Genomic DNA, 23,644 nt, shown 5'->3' with positions numbered 1-23,644 from the left:
TAAAGGTGGTCCTGGAGGGTTACAGTTGGCAGTAGATAAGTATCCCCCTTCCTTTCATGAGGATTCTTCCTCACCCTTGTAGTCTAACAGAGTTGTTTCCCCAGGTGCCCCAACAAATGTCAGAAGCAGGAGTTCTAGAACATGCTCCTGTTAAACACACAGGAATGGGCTTTTATGCCAGAATGTTTCTGGTTTCCAGAATGGAGCAGTCTTGGAGACCAGTTTTGGATCTCTCCTTTCTCAGTCTTTTTGTGAAGATTCCAAAATTCAAAGTGTAGGCCTTCCAGTCTGTGTTAGCATTTGTGGGCGAGACCACTGTGTTATGGTTATCTTAGATTTAAAATATACTTATCACATTCCAAAAGCACACAGCTTAAGAGATACCCAAGATTTTGTATAGCTGGGTCACATTATCGATTCTGTGCATTACCTTTTGGACCGTCTACTACACCAAGGATAATTACAATGTGCCTAGCACCAGTGGTGGCCCAATGCAACTTCATTGTATCCATGTTTTTCCTTATTTAGGTAACTTGTTTATATATATGTGCAGAGTCTTTGCCCAAATGCCAGGAGTTTTTAATGGCTGCTTCTCTCCTAATTCATCTGAGATTCCAGTTAAATTTGCAAAAATCCTCCTTTATTCCATCACATAGGATTGTGTTTCTCTGTTGCCTTATAGACACTGTCACACAAAATGCTTTTCTACCTCAAGGTAACTTAGATTTATATCTGAAAGTAACCATGAGCTTTTTTTCATCAGTCTCAAGCTTTTGCCTGATACTACATCAGCACATCGGGTCTTATGGCTTATATGATCTCTAGTGTACCATTTGCCTGGCTGTATATGACAAAGATTCATTGGTAGGTACATCAGAAACGTGGGTCCAACATTCAAACTCCGTGGAATTTCAAACTGAAGATTCTGATTCAAGTCAGGACAGCAATGGTGGAGGAATCAAGTGGCTCTCAATCAAGGGATTCTTTTTTTCCTCAATCTACCCCAACACAGTTTGTTCAGACAAGCTCCTCAAATTCTTTCGTGGGAAGCAGTTTCAGTAGGGGTAGAAATACAAGGACTGTGCGACAGCTCGGACAGATCAAAGCCCATCAGTGTCAAAGAAATGGCTGTATTTCATACCATAAAGAATCTACTTCATCTTTTGTGCCCTAGTTCTTTTTAGGTATTACATATAACACCACAGTAATGAGGTACATAAACAAAAGGGCAGTAGATTGTCGTCTGTGCCAGTTGGCAGTGACAGCTTGGAATTTAGTGCTATAGCACTCCTTAACCATTCAGAATCCTTGTGTAGTCTGAGCAAAACATAGTGGCAGACAAACTTAGATCCCTGACAGACCCACACAGGTGGAAATTCAACAGAGGTCTTGCAGGAATTGATCCATATGTGGGGAATACCCCAAGTAGATTAATTTGCTTCCTTTCAAAACAGACAAATTCTTTTCCAGGAATCTTTGCAACCAAGTGTGGAGAACAGATGCTTTGTCCTTCCTCTGGTCAGGGATGTTCCAATGTGAGGTTCCACCCTTTCCCATGATTTTCAGGGTAGTTCTGAATAGAAAGAATTCCCAAAATCATTGTGGTGACTCCCTTTTGGCCCAGACAAAATTGGATCTGAAGTAGTTAACTTCATTTGATCAGCAACCTATGGGTATCTGATCTGACCTGGATCCGAGCCGGCAGCTTTCCAAGCTAAAGATCCGAGCTCCAAGCCTCCTCCCTCTTACCCATAATACCCTGCTACCTCCTTCCAGCCCTCAGATCTCATTTGCCGTGGCTTTAACTAGCACGAGTTACGAGCTCCTGGTGGTTTAGGTAGTAAGTATTGTGTAATTTGTTGAATTTTTGCAAAACATTTTGAGAGGTGTGTGTTTGTGATTGTTTGAACCCATTAGCCTAGCTTAGTTTTAGTATATTCCCTTCCCCTTATTCTTGTGTGTGTGTGTGTGTGTGTGGTTGTAGTTGGTATGGCCGAAGGCCTAAGGCCATTTTCTCGAAGTGCTCTGAGTGTGGCCATAAGCTCTCTCCAACCGATACCCACACTCAGTGCATTCTTTCCCTGGTGGTAGCGCACTTATCTTTGGGCTGCCATATTTGCGCAGCCTTTAATCCCCGGGCTCTGAGGGATAGGAGGAACAAGCTGATCCTGGCGGGTCTTCTACCCGCCAATTCTGCTTCTTCCTCCTCTCTCTCAGTGGCTCCAGCCGCGGCTGTTCAGCCAGCTGTGCTTATCTCCCCTGGCTGGGACTCAACCTCTCACCATTTCCCAGGGAGAGGAGGACTCCAAGAAAAAAGAGAGGAGAGAGAGAGGGAGAAAGAGAGGGGGATAGAGAGAAACATAGGAGCAACAAGTGGCAGGCCGACTCAGCCCCCTCGGCACTGCCGGCTAAACAGCTCTCTCCTCCCCTGAAGATTCCTGGATGTTAATCGTGTTTCACTGTTGCAGTCATGACTGTAGGGTTCTCCCCTGCCAGCAGGCAGTCCTCGGTCGTCCAGAATCCCAAAGTCTGGGTCTGGCGTCGGCTGTTCAGCCATGCTCCCTGACGTCAGAGCTCCAGGAGTACAAAGCTGACAGCCGACGCCATGTTCTCCAGTCTTTCTTGCTGTGCGGTGATAGCAGTTCGCATTTGCCGGTCGGCTGACTCCTGACAATTTCTGCTAAACGTACTTCAGTCCGAAGACTTTCTTCTCCTACTCAAAGCTAAGTACCCCGTTGGGGAAACTTTTTTTCTTGCTCCAGTCCGATGTCAGAAAAAGTTAATAATTGTATTTCATGTGGGAAGCAAATACCTCATAAGGATTTTCATTCTTACTGTATTCCTTGCTTAGGCCCTGACCACGACGTAGCTAGTTGTCGGTTTTGTGCTAGATTCAATCAACGTATGATTAAACGAAGGTACGATTTTGCATTTCATTACTTCGGTAGGCGCTTTAATTACAAAATGTCGGATTCGGTTCCGGCTACCAGAGTTCACAAACGACGCAAGGATAAAGACAGGCCTCCGAGGTCCAAATCGGACGATATTGTACAAGCAGAGCCAGCTTCAGGTTCGGCCGTCATCAGTGAGGCGCTTTTGCAGCCCCTGTCATCGGCCATTTCGGAACCGATAGCCGAAACGGACTCCCACAAGGAGCCAACTAGGCCTTTGAATATTTCTGTTGCAGGACCTTCGGACAATGCTCCTTCGGATGGGTCCGGAGCCGCTGTGCAGGTACCAGCTTCCGAAGGGGTTTTCAGGCCTACTCAGCTTCTAATAAAGACAAAGGCAAAGACTCCTTCCAAATCAAAGACTACAGCTCAGGCCTCTTCTGATCTGGCACCCAAGTCTCAGAAACAGTTACTTAAGATGGCGGAGGACTTACTTACTATGATTAGTGGTTCACACCCCCCTCCAGATAAAAGGCCAGGGCAGGAAGTGTATTATGATTCCTCTGATCAGGCTTCTGTTTCTTCAGTTTCTTCTTCTGACAAGGAATATTCTTTCCCCCTTATGAGGATTCTGATGCTGAGGAATCCATTCCTTCAGCTTCTCCCCCTGAGGATTTCTCTTTTGGGGAAACTTTACATGAAATGAGGGAACATTTTCACTGGGAAGGACAGGAGTACTCTGAATCTAAGAAAAGACTTAGGGATTTTCTTCTTCTTCCCCAACATAGACCTCTGGCTAGCCCCCCTATTTTGGATATTGTGGATGATGCTTTTTCGGAGGCTAACTTAACTCCGGACTCTCTTCCTCCAGCTCCTGTTAAGCCAGACAGATATTATAGGGTTCCTGATTCCCACCAGTTTTTATACAAGAATCCTACTGCTGACCCTGAAACCATTTCTCAGGATCCTAAGGGGGTTAAGGCCGCTACTGCTAAAAACCCCATTCCCACTGAGAAAGATTCCAGATCTTTAGAAAGATGGGGCAAAAAAGTGTACACTTCTGCTACTTTATCTATTAGGGCTTTAAACTGTCAATTTCATATGCTGAAATACCAGCAATTTCTTCTGTCTGTTTTGAAACAGAAGCTAACTTCCATTTCTGCCTGTGCAGATGATAAGGAATTACATGATTTAATGCATGCCACTGAACAAGTTGGGAAGCATGGTTTACACTGTGGATTTGATGCCTTGGAGTCTTCTTGTAAGGCTGCTGCCTCTGGTACAGTCATTAGAAGGCATGCTTGGTTAAAGGAACAAAACTTGCCAGATCAAGTAAAAGCTAAGTTATTGGATGCTCCTGTTGAGCATAATGTTTTGTTTGGACCTATAGCTGAAGAGGTGATAAAGAAGATGGAGGGCAAGGCAAAATCCATGCAAACGGTTAAAGATTTCTTACAAGTACAGCCACCCAGATTTAATAGGAATTGGCCTACAAAAAAATTGGTCCTTTCCCAATTCAGACAGGCCTCAGAGGGGTAGATACAGACGCTCCCGAGGAAGGCCTCAAACGCAAGCCTCTTGTAGACCAAGACAGTGGACTGCTTCCACCCCTAGGGGAGGAGAGGACAGGTCGCAAGCTCATAGAAAACAGGCTCAATGACTCCCTCTGTTGGGCTGCAGGAACTTCTTGCCTGGAAGCCCCACTCTGAGGAAAACTTTCTCTTTTTCATCTAAATTGGACTCGTATAACCCAAGACAAGTGGGTTCTGGATGTGGTTTCAAGAGGTTACAAATTCAATTTTCATACCCTACCAAGACCAAGCGGATGGCCGGATCTTCCAAAACATCAATGGTTAGAGGCCTTAAACCAGGTGGGAGCTCTCTTGGCTATGAAAGCCATAGAATTGGTTCCATTTTCAGAGATGGGACAAGGTTTTTACTCGAGGCTTTTTCTAGTCCCCAGAAAGCAAAATTCATGGAGACCCATTCTGGATCTGTCCGTCTTGAACACTTTTCTCGGGATACCAAAATTCAAGATGCTTACTCTTCAGCAGCTACTTCCATTGCTGACCAAAAATGCATGGATGGTAACTTTGGATTTAAAGGAGGCATATTTACACATTCCCATCAGGCAGGAATGCAGAAAATACCTCAGGTTCAGGGCCGGATTGAGGCATTATCAATTCTCTGCGCTGCCCTTTGGATTGTCTACTGCGCCCAGGGTCTTCACCAAATGCCTGGCTCCAGTAGTAGCTTATTGCAGACTCAATGGAATTCAAATTTACCCTTATCTGGACGATTGTCTAATTCAGGCAGGCAGCAAGGATGTCTTACTCCAGCAACTAGAATTTGTTCAGAACCTTCTCAAGTTCCTAGGATTCTCTGTAAACATAAAGTCACATCTGACACCCTCACAACAGATAACTTTTCTGGGTGCTCTTCTAAACACCACAACCCAGATGGCATTTCTGACATCCGAAAAACAATTACAGCTGGCTTCAACTTTCAAAACCTTGGCAACTTTAACAACTTTCTGCAAGGAAATTCCTGCAGGCTTTGGGTTACATGGCCTCCTGCTTCCTTCTCGTACCATATGCAAGACTACATATGAGGAAAATTCAGTGGTACCTAAAAAGTGTATAGTCTCGCATTGCCACAGTTTAGACATACAGATCACCGTCCTGCCTTGTCTCCAAAAGGAATTCCTTTGGTGGTCCAAGGCATGTACTCTAAACATAGGAAAACCCTTCAGTCTGCCTCCAGCCACTCAGATACTAACCACGGACGCTTCAGATTATGCATGGGGAGCCCATTTTCAGGGCAACGGTATGCAGGGCCTTTAGACAAGGGATCAGAAGCTCCTGCATATCAATTTAAAGGAAATGTTAGCCGTACAGAACGCTCTATTGGCTTTCAGGAATCTTCTACAACCAGGACAGCTACTGATACGGACAGACAACACCACAGTTATATGTGGTACATAAGCAAGCAAGGGGGATCTCATTCCTATCTCCTTTGCAGACTAGCCATGAATCTATGGAACACAGCTCTAGCTTGCAAACTGGACCTTCAAGCTCAGTTTCTACCAGGGAAGTAAAACTTCCTGGAGGACAGTCTGAGCAGAAACCTGTCGGATCCACACGAATGGATGCTGGACACCGAAATATTCAGGATGATTACAGCAGTCTGGGGATGTCCTCACATAGACCTCTTTGCATCCCACCTCAATCATCAACTACAGATTTTTTTGCACCAGGACTTTCCACGAACTAGCATGGAAAGTGGATGCTATATCATTCAGTTGGAGAAACCTCTTGGGGTATGCCTTTCCGCCTCTACCTCTTCTTCCACGGGTGTTATTAAAGATCAAACAGGACAAGCCCAAGATGATAGTTTTGCTGGCCCCAAATTGGCCTCGGCAATTCTGGTACCCAACTCTGAAAAACCTTTGTCTGGAGCCCCCTTGGGTATTACCACAGACACCGAACCTTCATCCCAGCACCAGGGTCAGGTTCTGCACTCCCATGTCAAAACTCTCAGCCTGGCGGCCTGGTTAATCCAGGGTCTTTGATTCATTCTCTCCTACCCAAGCAGGTTATGGATGTCATTTTAGAAGCCAGACGTCCTAGCACTAGAAAATCTTATGCAGGAAAATGGAAAAGATTTTGCTCCTGGATGCAGGCTCTGGATTCAGATCCTCTTATTCCTAACATTCCTCTGATTTTACTTTACCTGACAGACCTCTTACATAAGGGTCTCTTTCTCTTTCATAAAGATCCATGCTTCTGCTATTTCTGCTCATTATAATACAGACCCTCCTATCTTTTCCCATCAGCTCATGAGACAGTTTCTCAGAGGAGCTAAGAACTTAAGGCCCCCTATATCTCCTCCCATTCCTGCTTGGGATCTCAACTATGTTTTGGAAAAACTCACCTTACCTCCGTTTGAGCCTGCTGCCACTTCTGACATCAAGTTTTTATCTTGGAAGACAGCCATTCTGTTAGCTCTGACCTCTGCCAGGAGAGTTTCGGAGTTACAAGCTCTCATGGCTGTGGAACCTTATATTATTTTTCATCAAGACAGGGTGTCTTTAAGGGACTAATCTTAATTTCATGCCTAAGGTGGTTTCCAAAGTGGCTTTAAATCAAACTATTCACTTGCCAACTTTTTCCCCAGTCCTCAAAATAAGGGGGAAAGGATCTTGCATTCCTTGGATGTGCACAGACAACTATGTTTTTACCTGGACAGAACCAAGGACATCAGGAAATCAGAGCAATTGTTTGTTTCTTATGCTTCAGGTTCCCAAGGTAAAGCCATTTCAAAACAGACCATTTCTAAATGGATTGCTCATGGAATCAGATTTTGTTGTTCACACCATGGAAAGCAAATCCCAGGGAGTATAAGGACTCACTCTACCAGAGCTGCTGCCACTTCAGCTGCCTTCCTCAGGGGAGTTCCTTCCAAAGACATTTTGGAAGCTGCAACTTGGAGTTCAGTGCATACTTTTTCCAAGCACTACAATCTACCTCTCTACTCTAAGTCTAGGGCAGGCTTTGCTTCTGCTGTCTTGCAGGGCCTTTTAGCCGCCCCCTCTTCTTTATGACCACCTCCTTTTTATTCTGCTTTGGGATTCAACCCTACAGTCATGATTGCAACAGTGAAACACGATGAACATAGTACAGTTGTGTACACTTACCATAAATGTAGATGTTCGAGTGTCTTCACTGTTGCAGTCTGAGTTTCCCTCCCTCCTGTCCCCTCTTATTTTTTCTTTTGTGTGGTTCCCTTCTTCACCCTTCTTTTGAGGTGTATTTGCAAAGGGTATGGGATCTTACTTATTTTGGAGCACCTGACATCTGGGGCAAGAAAAACTGGAGAACATGGCATCGGCTGTCAGCTTTGTACTCCTGGCGCTCTGACGTCAGGGAGCATGGCTGAACAGCCGACGCCGGACCCAGACTTCGGGATTCTGGCCGACCGAGGACTGCCTGCCGGCAGGGGAGAACCCTACAGTCATGACTGCAACAGTGAAGCCACTCGAACATCTACATTTATGGTAAGTGTACACAGCTGTACTGTCCTCCCCCTTTCAGCTCCGTTCTCCACGCTTCTCGCCGGAGGAGGAGTCCCGGCCATCTTCGAGGTCGTCGCGGCGACATTCCCGGCCAGCTTCGGCGACTTCTAGGTCGACACGAAGCCTTTCAGACGCTGACATGGACCAGATGATGCGTCACTTTCTCCAAGCCCAGATGCAGATGGGAGTGCTCCTGCCGCCCCCCCCCCCCACCGGAGGGGGAGCTCAGCCCCCTTTTTTTTGCCTCCATAGCTCCTTCTCCGATCTATTATCGGGTTTCGGAGCCATCGGATCCGAGCAGTCTCTGAGTCAGGGAGTCGGCGCCGGTAGTAGTTGCTGCTTCGACGCCAGCCATGCCCTCGAGTTTGTCAGATCTGAGCTCTCGGGGCCGAGAGCCGTGCAACGGATCCAAGAGGATAAGTGTGTCTTCGGCTCCGTTGCGGTCTGAGCACACTTCCCTTTCAGGTCCAATCGCTTCGGCTCTGGCGCCAATCCCCTGCATTGGATCCGAGGGTGTTGCTCATGGAACCCAGAGAGAGCGGCTCACCTTCGGCGTTCCACGTGGTGGAGAGGGTTTTCTCGAGAGGTTCGAGACCCCCTACTCATGCTACGGATCCAGCCAACATTCCCTTGCAGATGGGCTTGTTTTCCATCATCAGGCCCCAGGGACAGCATGCGTAGATCCCCCACCCAGTTCCACTGGAGGAACATGACCCTGTTGGTGAGCCCTCCTCGGACAGTCCTGCCGAGGAGGTCCCTCACAAACACAAGTGTAAGAGGAGGCACTTGGACTCCCCCAAGTTCTCACGGATGACACCGATTTAGAGGAAGGCGAAGGTTCCCCCAGGTCACCCCCCCAGAGGACGTCTCCTTTGGAGACATTATGGAAATGCTATGCCTAAAAGGGGAGTGGTCAGCCCAAAAGCCTTCCTCTGATGAGTCTGTGTTTCTGGAGGCATTTGATGCAGGCCCGTGTACCTCTTGGGTGTCCCCTCCTACCGACCCCCTGGTAGACCTCATTACTACCAGGGCATGGAAGGAGCTGGACACTGTAGAGCCAATCCCCAGGAGACCAGATAAGCTCTTTAGACCCCTGTGGATAGGACAGCGTGGAGTTAAAGGTTCCCCGGTAGATGCCATGGTGGCGGCGGCTGCCACCAAGAAGGGACTGGCACAGGATAGTTCCTTGGTCCATCCTCCTGATAAGGAGTCTCGGACGATGGATCGTATCGGAAAGTGGATGTTTGCGTCGGCTAGCTTTTCCATAAGGGCGCTGAATTACTTTGCCCATGTGATTAGGCTTCAGCGGGATCTGGTGAAGAAATACGCTGAGTTTCCCCCGAGTCCATGTCGGTAGAGGACAAATGGACCTTCTCGACTCGCATGGCCACTCTAAAATCTGTATCGAACACGTCTATGCGGCTACTCTCCCATGCCACAGAGGGGCCGCTTGAGCCAGCGGATCAGGCATCCCCTTACAGCGTCATGCCTGGCTCCGACTTTGCGGAACCCTTCAAGGCGTCCTTCGTGAACGCTTCCTTCGGTTCTACCCTGTTTGGCAAGACAGCGATACATTGGTCCAGAGCGAGAAAGACGGGAAGACGCTGGCTGCCATTGGAATCCGCTTCTCGACTCCTCAAAGGTCCTTTTCCAGGAACTAGCGAGGACAAAAGAAGATGTGGTTCCGGAAGTCTCAGCAGTCCGGACCCTTCGTCCTTCAGAGTCAGAGGGGGACAAGGTGGACGCTGGCCCAGAGGGGGGCCGAAGAAGTTTGGGTCGCGGGAACCCTTTTCCAATCGACCCACGCAGCAGCCCTGAGGGGTTGCCCGACTGCTTCTCTCTGTGGGCAGTCGGGGGGGTGTTTTTCGAAGCACCTGGCACAATGGGAGTCCATCACAACAGATCGCTGGGTGCTTCGAATAATATCCAGAGGCTACTCTATTCCCTTCATAAATCTTCCTCCTCAATCGAAGCGCCTCACCGATGTTCCACCCAGTCAGATGGAGGCTGCAGCTTTAGAAATAAAGAAGCTGCTAGAAAAAAGAGCCATCCAGCACGTCCCCCCAGACCAGTCCAGGTTAGGCAACTACTCCAGGTTCTTTTTGGTGCCAAAAAAGACCGGGGACTTGAGACCAATTCTCGACCTTTCTACAATGAACCTTTTCGTTGCCAAGGAGAAGTTCCGGATGGTCACTCTTCAATCCATTCTCCTCCTCTTGCAGGAGAATGACTGGATGTGCTCCATAGACCTCAAGGATGCGTACTACCACATTCTCATGGGCAGGCGATCCAGGAGGTTTCTCCGCTTTCGGTTGGGAGCCAGTCATTACCAGTTCAGGGTCCTACCGTTCGGCCTCACCACAGCCCCCAGGGTGTTCACCAAGGTCATGGCAGTTGTAGCGGCCCACCTGAGACTTCAGGGAATACAGGTTTTTCCTTACCTGGACAACTGGCTCCTTGCCGCCTCCACCAGGCATCTACTCTGTTCAGCCAGGGATTGCTTCCTGCTCTTAGCTTCCCAGTTGGGGATCACTATAAATCACAAGAAGTCATCCCTTCAACCAGTTCAAGTCCTGGACTTCATAGAAGCCAGAATAGACATGCTTCAGACCAAGGCCTTCTTGCCGTCGAACAGACTTCGCAGCTTAACCCTTCACGTTCTAGCACTCCTTCAATCTCCAGCCCCATCAGCGGAGTTAGTTCTGAGAGCCTTAGGGTCTATGGCAGCAGCAGTCAACCTTGCGCCCTTAGCTCGCTTGCACATGAGAGTTCTCCAGTGGACCTTGCAGGTCCAGTGGTCCATCCTTCAACACCCGTTGGACTCTCCAGTTCCCCTCAGCAGAGTTTGCAGAAATTCCCTCATATGGTGGCTCCAGTCTCGAGAGCTTTGGGAAGGACAACCGTTCATAATGCCACAACCCCAAGCCACGGTAACCACGGACGCTTCTCGCCTTGGGGGGGGGGCATTGCATGGGCAGAACTGTCCAAGGTACGTGGACTCAGACAGAGACCGTTCTGCATATCAGTGTTCTGGAGATGAGAGCGGTGCTTCTAGCGTTGCAAGCTCTTCATACCTTTCTCCCTCCAGGGACTATTGCAATTCAGACAGACAACATGTCAGTGTCTGGTACATCAACAAACCGGGGGGGACCAGGTCTTACCCTCTTTGTCGAGAGGCCATGAGAGTTTGAGATTGGGTGATATCCACCAACCGTTTTCTGTTAGCAACGCACATTCCGGGTTGGTCCAATATCCTAGCGGACAAGCTGAGTCGAACTATCCTCTCACCTTTCAAGTGGTTTCTGAACCCCTTCGTAGCGAAACAGATCTTCCGCAAGTGGGGTCAGCCTTGCTGCGATCTCTTCACATCGCTTTCAAACATGAAGTGCAGCGAGTTTTTCGCTTTAATTCCCCCCCGGGGAAAGCCCCAGAGACACTCTAGTCCATGCTTGGCCATCCGGTCTTCTTTATGCTTATCCTTCTCTTCTGTTAATGACAAAATTCTTACAGAAAACTCGTTGGTTGGGGAACAAGATTATCCTCATAGCCCCATTCTGGCCTCATCAAACCTGGTTCCCGTACCTACGGTCTCATCTTGTAGCTCCTCTTTGGATCTTGGATCCCATCCCGGATCGGATTTCTCATCCTTCGGAATTAGAAACTCCGAATCTGGACTACCTCAATCTCTCAGCTTGGTTGATTCAGTTCCATTAGTTGCCAGGACTCCTGGTATCTCGTCTGCAGTTAGATCCATCCTGGTAGTGGCGCATAAGCCTTCTACCAGGAAGGTTTACAACAGCAAATGGAAACAGTTTTCCATTTGGGCCTCGCATAGGAATTTGGATCCTTTCACTGCTCCCATTCCAGCAGTGCTTGATTTCCTACCTCATATTTTTCAGCAAGGGGCCAGTTCTACTGTAAAGGTTCAAATGGCTGCCATTTCCCATTTTGACATTGGAGACAATCTTAGTCCTTTAGCTTCCACTAAGATTTGTAAGACCTTCATGAAAGGCTCCTTCCTTTTGAGACCTACTAGGAATGCTGTTCCCCCCCCATGGGACCTAACTTTGGTCCTTTAGGCTCTAACTGGACCACCCTTTGAGCCTGCAGCATCTGTTGATTTAAAATTTGTATGTTGGAAAACTGCTTTCTTAATAGCTATTACCTCAGCTAGAAGGTGTCAGAGCTCCAGGCCCTTTGTACTAAACCCCCATATCTTGTTTTCCATAAGGACAGAGTCTCTCTCAGGACTTAACCCTTCCTTCTTACCTAAAGTGGCTTCCGAGGCGAACATCAATCAGTCCATTAATGTACCTGTTTTCTTCCCTAACTATCAGAATAAAGGGGAATACAAACTTCATTTGTTAGATGTTCATAGACAATTGCATTTTTACCTGCACAAACAGCTGCCTTTCGCAAGTCAGAGCAGCTCTTTGTTTCCTTTGCGAAGCCCTTCTTGGGTAAGCCAGTGTCAAAGGTGACTTTAGCTAGATAGATTTCTCAATGTATTTTGCTCACATACAAGATATCTGGTCTGCCAGAGCCCTTAAGGGTTCATGCTCATTCTACCCGTTCTATGGCTACTTCTGCTGCGTTCTGGTCAAGAGTGCCCTTGGATGACATTTGTTCTGCGGCTACTTGGGCTTCCTCTCATACCTTTATCTCTCATTATAAATTGGATTTAATATCCAGAGGAAGGGCAGCTTTTGGCTCTGCAGTGCTCCAGAATATCCTTCCTTAAGGACCTCCCAAGTGTTTGGTAGCTGTGGACTCTGTTCCACAGGTTGCTGATCAAATGAAGTTAACTACTTCAGATAAAGAAGTTATGTACTCACCATAACGTTCCATCTAAGTAGGTAACTTCATTTGTCAGCAACCGATCCCCCCTCGTTCCCCCCTAACCTGGTTCTTTGGTTATCTGAATCCTGCAATGATTCAGCCTTTGGTATTCGCTAGGTTAGGATGTCTTTTAGGTTGTTGTTTTGTCTTGGTGAAATTGTATAATTGGGCAAATGCGATCTGAGGGCTGGAAGGAGTTAGCAGGGTATTATGGGTAAGGGGGAGGAGCTTGGAACTTGGATCTTTAGCTTGGAAAGCTGCCGGCTTGGATCCAGGTCGAATCCAATACCCACAGGTTGCTGACAAATGAAGTTGCCTACTCAGATGGAACGTTATGTGAGTACATAACTTCTTTTTCTCCCTTCTGATGGAAATGTCCAAGGGCAATTACCACAAGTTTCCTTACAGAATTGGAATTATACTCACACAAAACAAAAGGGAGTTTGATATACTATGACAGCAGACTTCAGCTGACTGCCTTGCTGAGTCAATCTTGATATCTTTTAAGCACCTCTTTCATGAGGATGCGCAGCATGTACTTAAGGAGACAAGAATGCCTGCTGCTAGAAAGTCATATAATGACAAATGAAAAAGATTTCCTCATCAGACCCTAGCCAATAACAAAGGTCTCATAAAGGATTTTGCACCTCTGGTACTCAAATGTTTCTGCAAGTTATCTTTTCGCCTGTCTTATACCTCTGTCAGTTCATCTTTTGGCAATTTCAGCATATCTGCCCATGGATCCTTCTCTTTTTTTCGTGGTTTGTTAAACAGTTTCTGAAAGTAGTTTTGCACATTTGATGTCCTCGTAGACCGATTCCTCCCACTTGGGATTTCAGTTTTGTGCTGGAGAAACTGTTCTTATTTGAACCTGCATCTTTGGCTGAGTAAAGGTTCATTACTTGGGAAACTGTACTCCTTGTTATTGTGATGTCTAAAAGAAGAGAATCTGAGTTGCAAGTTCTTATGGTAGGAGAACTTTTCATGAATCAGGCCATCAAATTCCCGGTTTTCTACCTAGATCCTCTGAAGAAGAGAGAGAAGATTCTGAATGTGCATAGACAACTCTGGTACTTTCTTGATGGAACCATGTCGTTCAGGAAAGCTAATCAACTATTTCTTATTCCAGGATAAAGAAAGGTCAACCTTTGTCTAAACAGACTCTAGATGGTTGTCCTCTGCTATTGTTTTGTTAATCCCACCATGACAAAACTGTTCAAGGCAGGTTAAGGCACATTCTCTAGGGCCTTAGTTTCCTTGAAGGCATACTGGAAAGGGGTGGATTCTAGAAGCATTCTAGCGGCAGTAACTTGGTCCTCTATTGACGCATTTTACAAAGCATTACAAACTGGACAACTGCAGGTCCAGAGCAGGCTTTGCTAGGACCATACTTCAGAGGCTTCTGGATCCTTACCCTCCCTCCTCCCATATTGAATAAGATACGATAGTCTACCCACAGGCTACTGTAGCAGTGAGAGTTGTGGAAGTTGCACTTACCTTTAATAGTAGATGTTTGACTCTCTAACCAGCAGATGTTTGAATCTTTAACCAGTAGATGTTTGAATCCTTCACTGCTACTGTAACCGTACCTTCCCACCACTCCTCTTACTGTATATAGTTGGTGTGGTGTACAGAAGTTTTGTTGTTGCTGCTTAGTTAGGATGAATTTTCCCATTTTGCACTTAGTCCTGAAAATGTTAGCCTCTATGGTTGCTTTTATAGTTCCCTACAGAAGGGCTTAGCATGTAGGCAGCCAAAGTGACTGTGTGGGAAGGGGTTTTAGAGCTTTGGGAGTTGTCCAGTTGGAGTATCTTTAGCAGGATACTGACCCATAGGCTACTGCAGCAGTCAAGAATTTGAACATCTGTAACTTTGTATTGTGGCAGTTCCAAAAGAAAAAAAAAACAGAATAAATAAGACAAGAGATTGCATGCCCTATTTTTTGAATGCTACATGGTTCATAAAGAAGTCTCATATCTGGTTAATCTGTATTTATAATGATGGGAAATATAAATTCCAGCATTGTGCTTCTGATATAGTCTGAAATAGTTCTATCTTGTTATACCAATTTATTGATCAAATGTACTATTTTGGCTTTTCCTCTCTAATGTTTTAGAAAGTACTATTTTACAGACTTTTTTTCTAGTTGTGCCAGAATGTCATTATTGGACCAGAAGGCTAAACAGGGCAAGGAGACAACTCCAGAATTATGGTGTTTTCATGAGACATGCTTGTAGCCAAAATGTGGGATAACTCAGTGTGGCTTTCACTACACATCAAAGGACTAGTGTTACCATTTCATTTTCCTGTTTTTTTTTGTCATACTGAGATGTGCCTTTTTCTGTAATAGCATCAGTTCTTTTGATACTTGTGCCTACGGTCCTTCATTATCAGTGGAAGTCAGTAGTTGTGGCATCCTTTTTTATTAACTGATTCAGTGCAGTACAGGATTGTTAGTAGATATAGGAATACTGCGCAAACCATGCTCTTTTTTCTGGTTATTTGCAATTTAATTCTAGCTTTCATTTAGGATGTTGTACCCTTTTTTTGAGACTCTTGTCAGTGTTTTTTAATTGCTTCATTTCTTCTGCAGGGTGCTGTCTGTGACTTCTGTGAAGCCTGGGTCTGTCATGGCAGAAAGTGCCTCTCTACGCATGCATGTAGTTGTCCATTGACTGATGCAGAATGCATTGAATGTGAAAGGAGTGTCTGGGATCATGGTAAGTTGTTATTCTGTATTGATAGTGATCGGTTTGTGGTTTTAATCAATCATCTTTTGTACAGTCCTGATTAACAGAGCATCTGAAGTAGTTTACTTCATTTGGTCTTCAACCTGTGGGTTACGGATCCATATCGGATCCGAGCCGGCAACTTTTGCTAGCATCAGCTCTGAGCTCCAAACTCTTCCCCTTACCCATAATATATACCTCCACTGCCTTCCATTCCTAGATCTCATTTGCAGCGAATAGCTTTAGCATTGTGTCTCTTGAGCTCCAACTTAGTCAAGTGGGTAAAACCTGTGTGAGTAAACCTTTTCTTCAGATTTGTGTGTTAGTGTTAGCATAGGTCCCCCTTTCTCCTTCCCTTGCTTGGTGCGTCAAGTGCTAGAGTTTTAGGTTAGTTAAAGTAGTTTGTACTGTTGTGTAGATTGTAGATGTTCATCGTGCATACAGCTGCAGTCATAACAGATGGGTTATCCTGCCATCAGGCGGGTCCTCGGTCGGCCGAATTCCAAAGTCTAGGTCCGGCGTCGGTTGTCGACGCTTCTTCCCTGACGTCAGTGCGGCAGGGTATAAAAGAGCCAGCCGACGCCATCTTCTTCAGTCTTTCTTGCTGCGCGGTGCCCGAAGCAGAAGCAGTTGGCAAGTGCCGGTCGGCCAGCTCCTGAGATTTACGAAAATATTTCAGCCGAAGTCTTCTTGAAAGCTAAGTACCCCATTGGGGAAACTTTTCTTGCCTCAGACCGATGTCAGACAAAGTTAGTAATTGCATTTCATGTGGGAAGCAAATACCGCATAAGGATTTCCACTCTTTCTGTATTCCTTGCTTAGGCCCAGACCACGACGTCTCGGCCTGCCGTTTTTGTGCTAGATTTAACAAACGCACTATTAAGCGTCTGGCGGAGTTTGCCCATCACTATTTTGGTAAAAAAATTAATTATATTATGTCGTCGGATACTCCGACTCCAGTTTTGGGTAAAAGACGCAAGGTTAAGGACCGACATACGAGGTCCGCGACTTCGACTGACACCACGTTAAGGCCGACTACCGGTTCTCAGCGAGGCGCCTACGCAGCCCCTGACTACCGATGACACTTCATTACCGGTGTCTTCTGTGCCTCAGGTCGCAGGCTCCTCGGTCCCCACTCCGACTACAGATACAGACGCCACTTTTGGCGGGGAAACCCAGAGTTTAGACAGGCCTGCCATTTCTCAAGGTGTCTTCAGGCCTTCCTCCTTTTCTATTAAGGCTTTCACAAAATCTAAAGCAGCCATGAAAACTAAAAAACAAGGACCACAGACCCCTTTTCAAGGCCCCATGCCTAAAAAACAGATGCTCAAAATGGCTGAGGATTTGATTACTCTTATCAGGGGTTCTCAACCCCCCTCGGACAAAAGGCCCAGATTAGAGGAAGACTACCCTTCCTCAGATCAAGCCTCTATTACCGCTGGACATTCTGAGGAACAGGAATATACATATTCTCCTTTTGAATCCTCTGATGCAGAGGAGTATATTCCCTCAGTCTCCCCCCCTGAGGACTACTCTTTTGGGGAAACCCTACATACTTTGAGGGAACACTTTCACTGGGAAGGCCAAGATTACTCAGATTCCAAGAAAAGGCTCAGGGATTTTCTCTTGCTCCCCCAGCATAGGCCTCTGGCTATCCCTCCTGTCTTAGATATATTAGATGATGTGTACACAGAAGCCAGCCTCAACCCAGATTCTTTACCTCCGGCTCCTGTTAAACCTGAGAGGTATTACCGGATTCCAGATTCACACCAGTTCCTATACAAAAGCCATACTGCTGACCCAGAAACTATTTCACAGGATCCCAGGGGAGTTGAGGCCTCTACTGTTAAAAACCCATTACCTTCAGATAGAGATTACAGAGCTTTAGAAACGGGGGGGGAAAAAGGTGTATACCTCGGCCACTTTAACCATGCGGGCATTAAACTGTGTCAGTTCCATATGTTAAAGTATCAACAGTTTTTATTATCTGAATTGAAAAGCAAAATGACACAACCTGAGCAACCAGATTTAAAAGAGTTGCAGGATTTGTTGCATAGTGCAGAGCAAGTGGGTAAACATACCTTGCAGTGTGGTTTTGATGCTTTAGAGGCCTCATGTAGAGCTGCTGTTACAGGGTCTGTCATACGTAGACATGCTTGGCTCAAAGAACAAGCCTTGCCAGATAATGTCAAAGCTAAATTACTAGATGCACCTCTTCAAAAAGATGTATTGTTTGGTGTTAAAGCTGAGGAGGCACTAAAGAAAATGGAGGAAAAGGCGAGATCAATGCAAACAGTGAAAGATTTCCTGCAGGTACAACCTCCACGTTTCAGCAGAAACTGGCCTTCAAAAAATTGGTCATTTCCAGCCACGGACAGACCTCAAAGAGGCAGATACAGGCGCCCGAGAGGTAGAGGGCAATCTCAAGGATCATTCAGAGCCAGGCAATGGCAAGCACCAACCCCAAGAGGTGGAGAAGATGGATCACAGTCATTCAGAAAGCAGACACAATGACTTTCCCCTTTGCCTGCCAAGCAAAGCTTTAATGGCAGCACCTTTAGGCGGAAAACTGGCATTATTCTCAAAAAATTGGCATATTGTCACAAACGACAAATGGATCCTGGACATTATAGACAGAGGCTACAGATTCCACTTTCACACCCTTCCAAAAATGAGAGGCATGCCAAACCTGCCACAAAATCAAAGGGCAGTCATGGACATGAAAGCTATTCAAGAGGTGCCTGCAAAAGAACAAGGTCAAGGGTTTTATTCCAGACTATTCCTAGTACCAAGGAAGGACAAAGATTGGAGACCTATTTTAGATCTATCCATCCTAAACACATATTTACAGGTACCAAAATTCAAGATGCTCACATTACAGCAGCTTCTTCCCATGCTGGGCAAGGAGTCTTGGCTGGTAACATTGGACCTCAAGGAGGCATACCTGCATGTCCCTATCAGACAAGATTGCAGAAACCTCCGATTTCTTGCAGGTTCAACCCATTATCAATTCTCTGCATTGCCCTTTGGCTTATCTACTGCACCCAGAGTGTTTACGAAATGCCTGGCATCAGTAATTGCCTTCTGCAGACTTCAAGGAATGCAAATATACCCATGTCTGGACGACTGCCTGATCCAAGCGGACAGCAAGGACATACTTCTGAAACACCTGGCGTTTGTAATAAGACTGTTGAACTTTCTGGGATACACAGTCAACAAAAAGAAATCAAAACTAATACCCTCTCAAACAATAATTTTCCTGGGTGCCAGCTTAAATACAAACACCCAGATGGCTTACCTCACGCCAGACAAACAAGGGCAACTATCTCAATACTTCAGCAAAATGGCAACCTTCACCAGGCTGACTGCAAGGAAAGTCCTGCAGGCTCTGGGATTCATGGCATCTTGCATCCTGCCTATCCCATGTGCAAAGCTACATATAAGGAAACCTCAGTGGTACCTAAAAAACATATGGTCTCAACAGCCACAGTTTGGAAACAATTATACCACTCATTCCATGTCTTCAAAAGGAATTTCTGTGGTGGGCTCAAGCATGCCAAAGAAACTAAGGTCTCCCTTTCTGCATACCTCAAGCAAATCAAATAATCACAACAGATGCCTCGGACTACGCCTGGGGGGTACACATGAAAGATCAGTGCATTCAGGGAAAATGGTCCCAAAAAGAGAAGCACCTACACATCAACCAAAAGGAAATGCTAGCAGTGCAAAATGCTATTATGGCCTTCAAAGACCTTCTGCATCCAGGCCAGCTATTGATAAGGACAGACAACACCACAGTGATGTGGTACATAAACAGGGGGAACTCATTCATACCCCCTGTGCAGACTAGCCATGACCCTTTGGAACACAGCTCTGGAATTGCAAATCCAACTTCAGGCACAATTTCTGCCAGGGAAGGAAAGCGCACTGGCAGACAGCCTAAGCAGAAATATGACAGATCCACACGAATGGAAGTTGCATCCTCAAGTTATGACAGATCCACACGAATGGAAGTTGCATCCTCAAGTTTTCGCAAAGATAACTCAGGCATGGGGACAGCCAGACATAGATCTCTTTGCTACCCATAGACTTTCCGCCGTGGGAATCTAGACTCGACCTAAGGGACGTAATGAGCGTTTAGGAAGAAGTGTTTTGGTTGACTTTGGTCAGGTGACCAGCAAATGATTATATATCGTATTGGGTTCTTCCAATACGCATCTTGATAAAGCCTGGTATTAACCAGGCGAAAGCGCTCGTTTTGAATTGGATTGCTGTTTGTTTTTATTGTTGTCACGTCTATTAAAGACAGTTTTCAGGATATTTCGTTGGTTGATGGTCTTTTCTGTGGAATCATCGTACTTCTTGGTTTTGTGACTTACTGCACTTTTACCCACAGAAATTACCAACTGGAAAAATTTTGCTCAAGGACCTATCATCCACAGGCCTGGAAAGTGGACGCACTTTCCTTCAATTGGACAACATTGACAGTCTATGCCTTTCCGCCTCTCCCTCTGCTGCCCAAAGTTCTACTAAAAGCCAGAGCAGAGAGGCTGAAAATGATTCTCATTGCTCCAGACTGGCCAAGACAAGACTGGTATCCACTCCTGAAGAGCCTGACACATTCCCCACCATGGATCCTACCTCTAGTGCCTCTTCTGTTGTCCCAGCACAACTTCAAAACTATTCACAGCCAGCTCAAAACCCTAAATCTAGCCGCATGGAGAATCCCTTGATTTCACAACAGACCCTCCTCTCCAAGGAGGTGCAGGATGTCATCTTGGAGGCCAGAAGACCTTCTACTAGAAAAGCCTACTCCGCCAAATGGAAGCGGTTTTGTGCCTGGAATCAGAAAAAGGGCCAGAATCCTTGGGTAATAAATATACCTCAAATATTACAGTACCTAGCTGAGATGTTAAACAGTGGACTTTCCTTCTCCTGCGTCAAAATCCATGCTTCAGCCATTTCTGCACATTACAACACAGATCCTCCTTTATTCTCTCATCCTCTCTTAAGACAGTTCCTCAGAGGGGCTAAGAATATAAAACCCCCAAGGAAACCACCAGTCCCTGCTTGGGACCTCAACTTCATATTGGAAAAACTGACCCTTCCTCCATTTGAGCCAGCTGCTTCAACAGAACTACAATACTTGTCATGGAAAACAACCTTTCTTCTGGCTATCACCTCAGCACGCAGGGTTTCGGAACTACAGGCCCTCATGGCTGTGCAACCTTTCATCATTTTCCATCAGGACAGAGTTTCCTTACGAACCAACCCTACCTTTATGCCAAAGGTAGTGCCCAGTGTTGCCTTGAATCAGACTATCCACTTACCTACCTTTTACCCTAACCCACAAAACAAAGGGGAAGGACTACTGCATTCCTTGGACATTCACAGATTACTACGTTATTATTTGGACAGGACAAAGCCATTCAGGAAATCTGAGCAACTCTTTTGTGTTCTATGCTACAGGTGCTCAAGGAAAGGCTGTCTCCAAAACAGACAATCTCAAAATAGATAGCCTACTGCATATGCTTTTGTTACTCATTTCATGGAAAAGCTGTGCCTTCAAGCATCAGGCCCCACTCCACAAGGGCCACAGCTACCTCTGCAGCTTTCCTCAGGGGGGTTCCTACCAAGGACATTTTGGAAGCAGCCACTTGGAGTTCAGTGCACACTTTCTCCAAACACTATCACCTTCCACTTTACTCAAAATCTAGAGCGGGATTTGCCACAGCGGTCTTGCAGGGCATTCTTGCTCCTCCTAGTTCCACTTAGTGCCTGCCACCCCTACTTAGCTTTGGTATTCTACCCATCTGTTATGACTGCAGCTGTATGCACGAAGAACATAGTACAGTTTTGTACCTACCATAAATGTAGATGTTCGAGTGTTCATACAGCTGCAGTCCAGGTTTCCCCCCCTCCATCCCCTCTTAGGACAGGCCTTATGACAAACACCTTCTCATACAACCTTTTTGGGGTATTCTTTTATGGTGTATTTGCTTGCAACTACTGTTTTTATGATTATTCTATATTGCATGATTACCTAAGTTTATGTTTTGCCTTCCTTCTGGGGGCACCTGACATCTGGAGCAAGAAAAACTGAAGAAGATGGCGTCGGCTGGCTCTTTTATACCCCTGCCGCACAGACATCAGGGAAGAAGCGACGACAACCGACGCCGGACCTAGACTTTGGAATTCGGCCGACCGAGGACCCGCCTGACGGCAGGATAACCCATCTGTTATGACTGCGGCTGTATGAGCACTTGAACATCTACATTTATGGTAGGTACAAAACTGTACTTTCCCCCTCCCCCCTCAGTGTTTTTTCTGTATATGTGTGGTGAGTGGGTGTGTGTGTTACTTAGAAAGAAGCTGCCTGTTTTTGTTAGGTTATCTTTCTACTAAATAGTATGGCTGAAAAGCTTGATGTTAAGTTGTCAATCTCGCCTTTATTCTTGCTGGATGGGTTTGGAGCCGATCCTCGGCTCCGACTCGGCACTTGCTAAGCTCGAGAGTCACTTTTACCAGCTCGAGGCAGCCCCATATCCCATGATGCAAGGCGGTAAGTACCCAGATCTCGTTTGCCGCTTCGCTGATGAGGTACTCCTTTTACCAGCTCTTGGTAAGTAATTTGTTATACAAATTTTAGTCACCCCATTCCTAATTTTTCTCTCACTTATTAGATTTTTAGTCACTTTTAGTTAGTTGTAGGGTCTTTAGCTCTAGTTTTACTGTTTCCCTAGTTGTTTTATTTAGTCGGGCCTTCAATCCCCTCCCATCCCTTCCTGTCAGGGTGTGTGTGTGGGTTTATTTTTCCCCATTTAAGTTAAATATTTCTGAATCTGGGACTGTGTGAGTTGTGTGTTGTGTGGATATCACTATGTCCAAAGAACAGAGGGTCTCAGGCTTCAAGAAGTGTGACTCGTGCTGTCAGAAGATGTCTCTGACAGACGGTCACACTTCTTGTATTTACTGCCTGGGACCTCTCCACCTGCAGGACTCCTGTGCTATTTGTCACTCTTTCAGCCAGAGAGTCCTGCAGGAAAGGAGAAATAAATTAATTTTGAGAGGACTTCTTAAACGGAGGGCTCCCGTCTAAGTCGTCTTGGGCAAGCCCTCTAAGACCTCCAAGGCCCAGGCTTCTGCTACTAAGACTTCGGCCCTGGCTCCGACTCCTTTGGAGTCGAGATTGGCTCCGGCTGGAGCCGATCTTATCTTGACTAAATCTTCGGCACCAATGGCTATTGGTGCCGATACTTTAACTGCCACATTGGTGTCGGCTCCGACCGGCTCCGACCACCATGTGGCTAAGGCTTCGGTGTCGGCGCCGACCGGTTCCGATACCATTATTTCCTTGCCTGTATCGGCTCCGGCCGGAGCCGATACAATTTTGACCAGGCTTGGAGCCGATAAGTTGTCTGCTCCGTCTGGAACCGAGGGTTCTTCGGCTCCGATGGTTCCATTGAGGAAGCGGTCCAGGTCTCCTTCTTTGGAGCCGATACTGTCGGCTCCGACCTCTCCTCTTCTTTCGGAGTGGAGCCATCGGAGCCGATCATCTAGGTCTTCCAGGCTCTCAGACCATAATTTGGAGAGAGTGGTAAGCAGATTGTTAAAATCACAGGCACTAGCCCAAATGCTTCATAGTCCGTCTCAGCAGACGACTACTGGTCCACACCCTCTTCAAGTTCCTCCTTCGACTCTCCTCCAGAGCTCGGAGCTGGAGTCTATGGGAATAGTCACTGCTACGGCTGCGGGGCAGATACCACCCCTTTCTGCCCCTTCAGCTTCTACTCTTATCTCCTCCTCGAGACCTTCCCTGGTCTGCTCTGAGGGGGTGAGTGGCATCAGACCCTTGTCCGACCCCGCTCTTCCCCTCGGGGCTTCAGCCTTGGTGGGCTCGGCCCCGACATCTGCCTCTGAGCCTTCCCTTTCGGTGGGCCCGGGAGTTCCTGTTTCTTCGGACCGGGGTCTCTCTGATCTCCCTGGGAGGGGAGCCTTCGAGGTAATGAGGAGTGTGCTGGTCCCTGGGCTCTGTCAGCAGTCTATCCCCTTAGCTCCTCCCTCTATGGTGCCTGTAGATGTCTCTTCCCACTCTCTTGCTCCCGGACCGA

The 23,644-nt window shown here is 46.6% G+C and overlaps 1 protein-coding gene across 1 annotated transcript in view; it reads left to right on the top strand.

Moving 5' to 3' along the window:
* Positions 1–23,644, top strand: part of ZNF330 (zinc finger protein 330) — a 581,464-nt gene that overhangs the window by 146,610 nt on the left and 411,210 nt on the right. Inside the window, exon 4 of the mRNA XM_044062281.1 lies at positions 15,398–15,524. Within this exon, the coding sequence (XP_043918216.1) occupies positions 15,398–15,524 (127 nt within the window). The remainder of the gene's footprint in view (positions 1–15,397; positions 15,525–23,644) is intronic.

Source organism: Protopterus annectens, chromosome 2.part1 (genome assembly GCF_019279795.1).
Source record: "Protopterus annectens isolate FY-2018-M chromosome 2.part1, PAN1.0, whole genome shotgun sequence".
In the NCBI taxonomy this organism is placed as follows: Eukaryota; Metazoa; Chordata; order Ceratodontiformes; family Protopteridae; genus Protopterus; species Protopterus annectens.
Note: the sequence above shows the minus strand (reverse complement) of the source record. Positions and strands in the feature narration are given on the sequence as shown.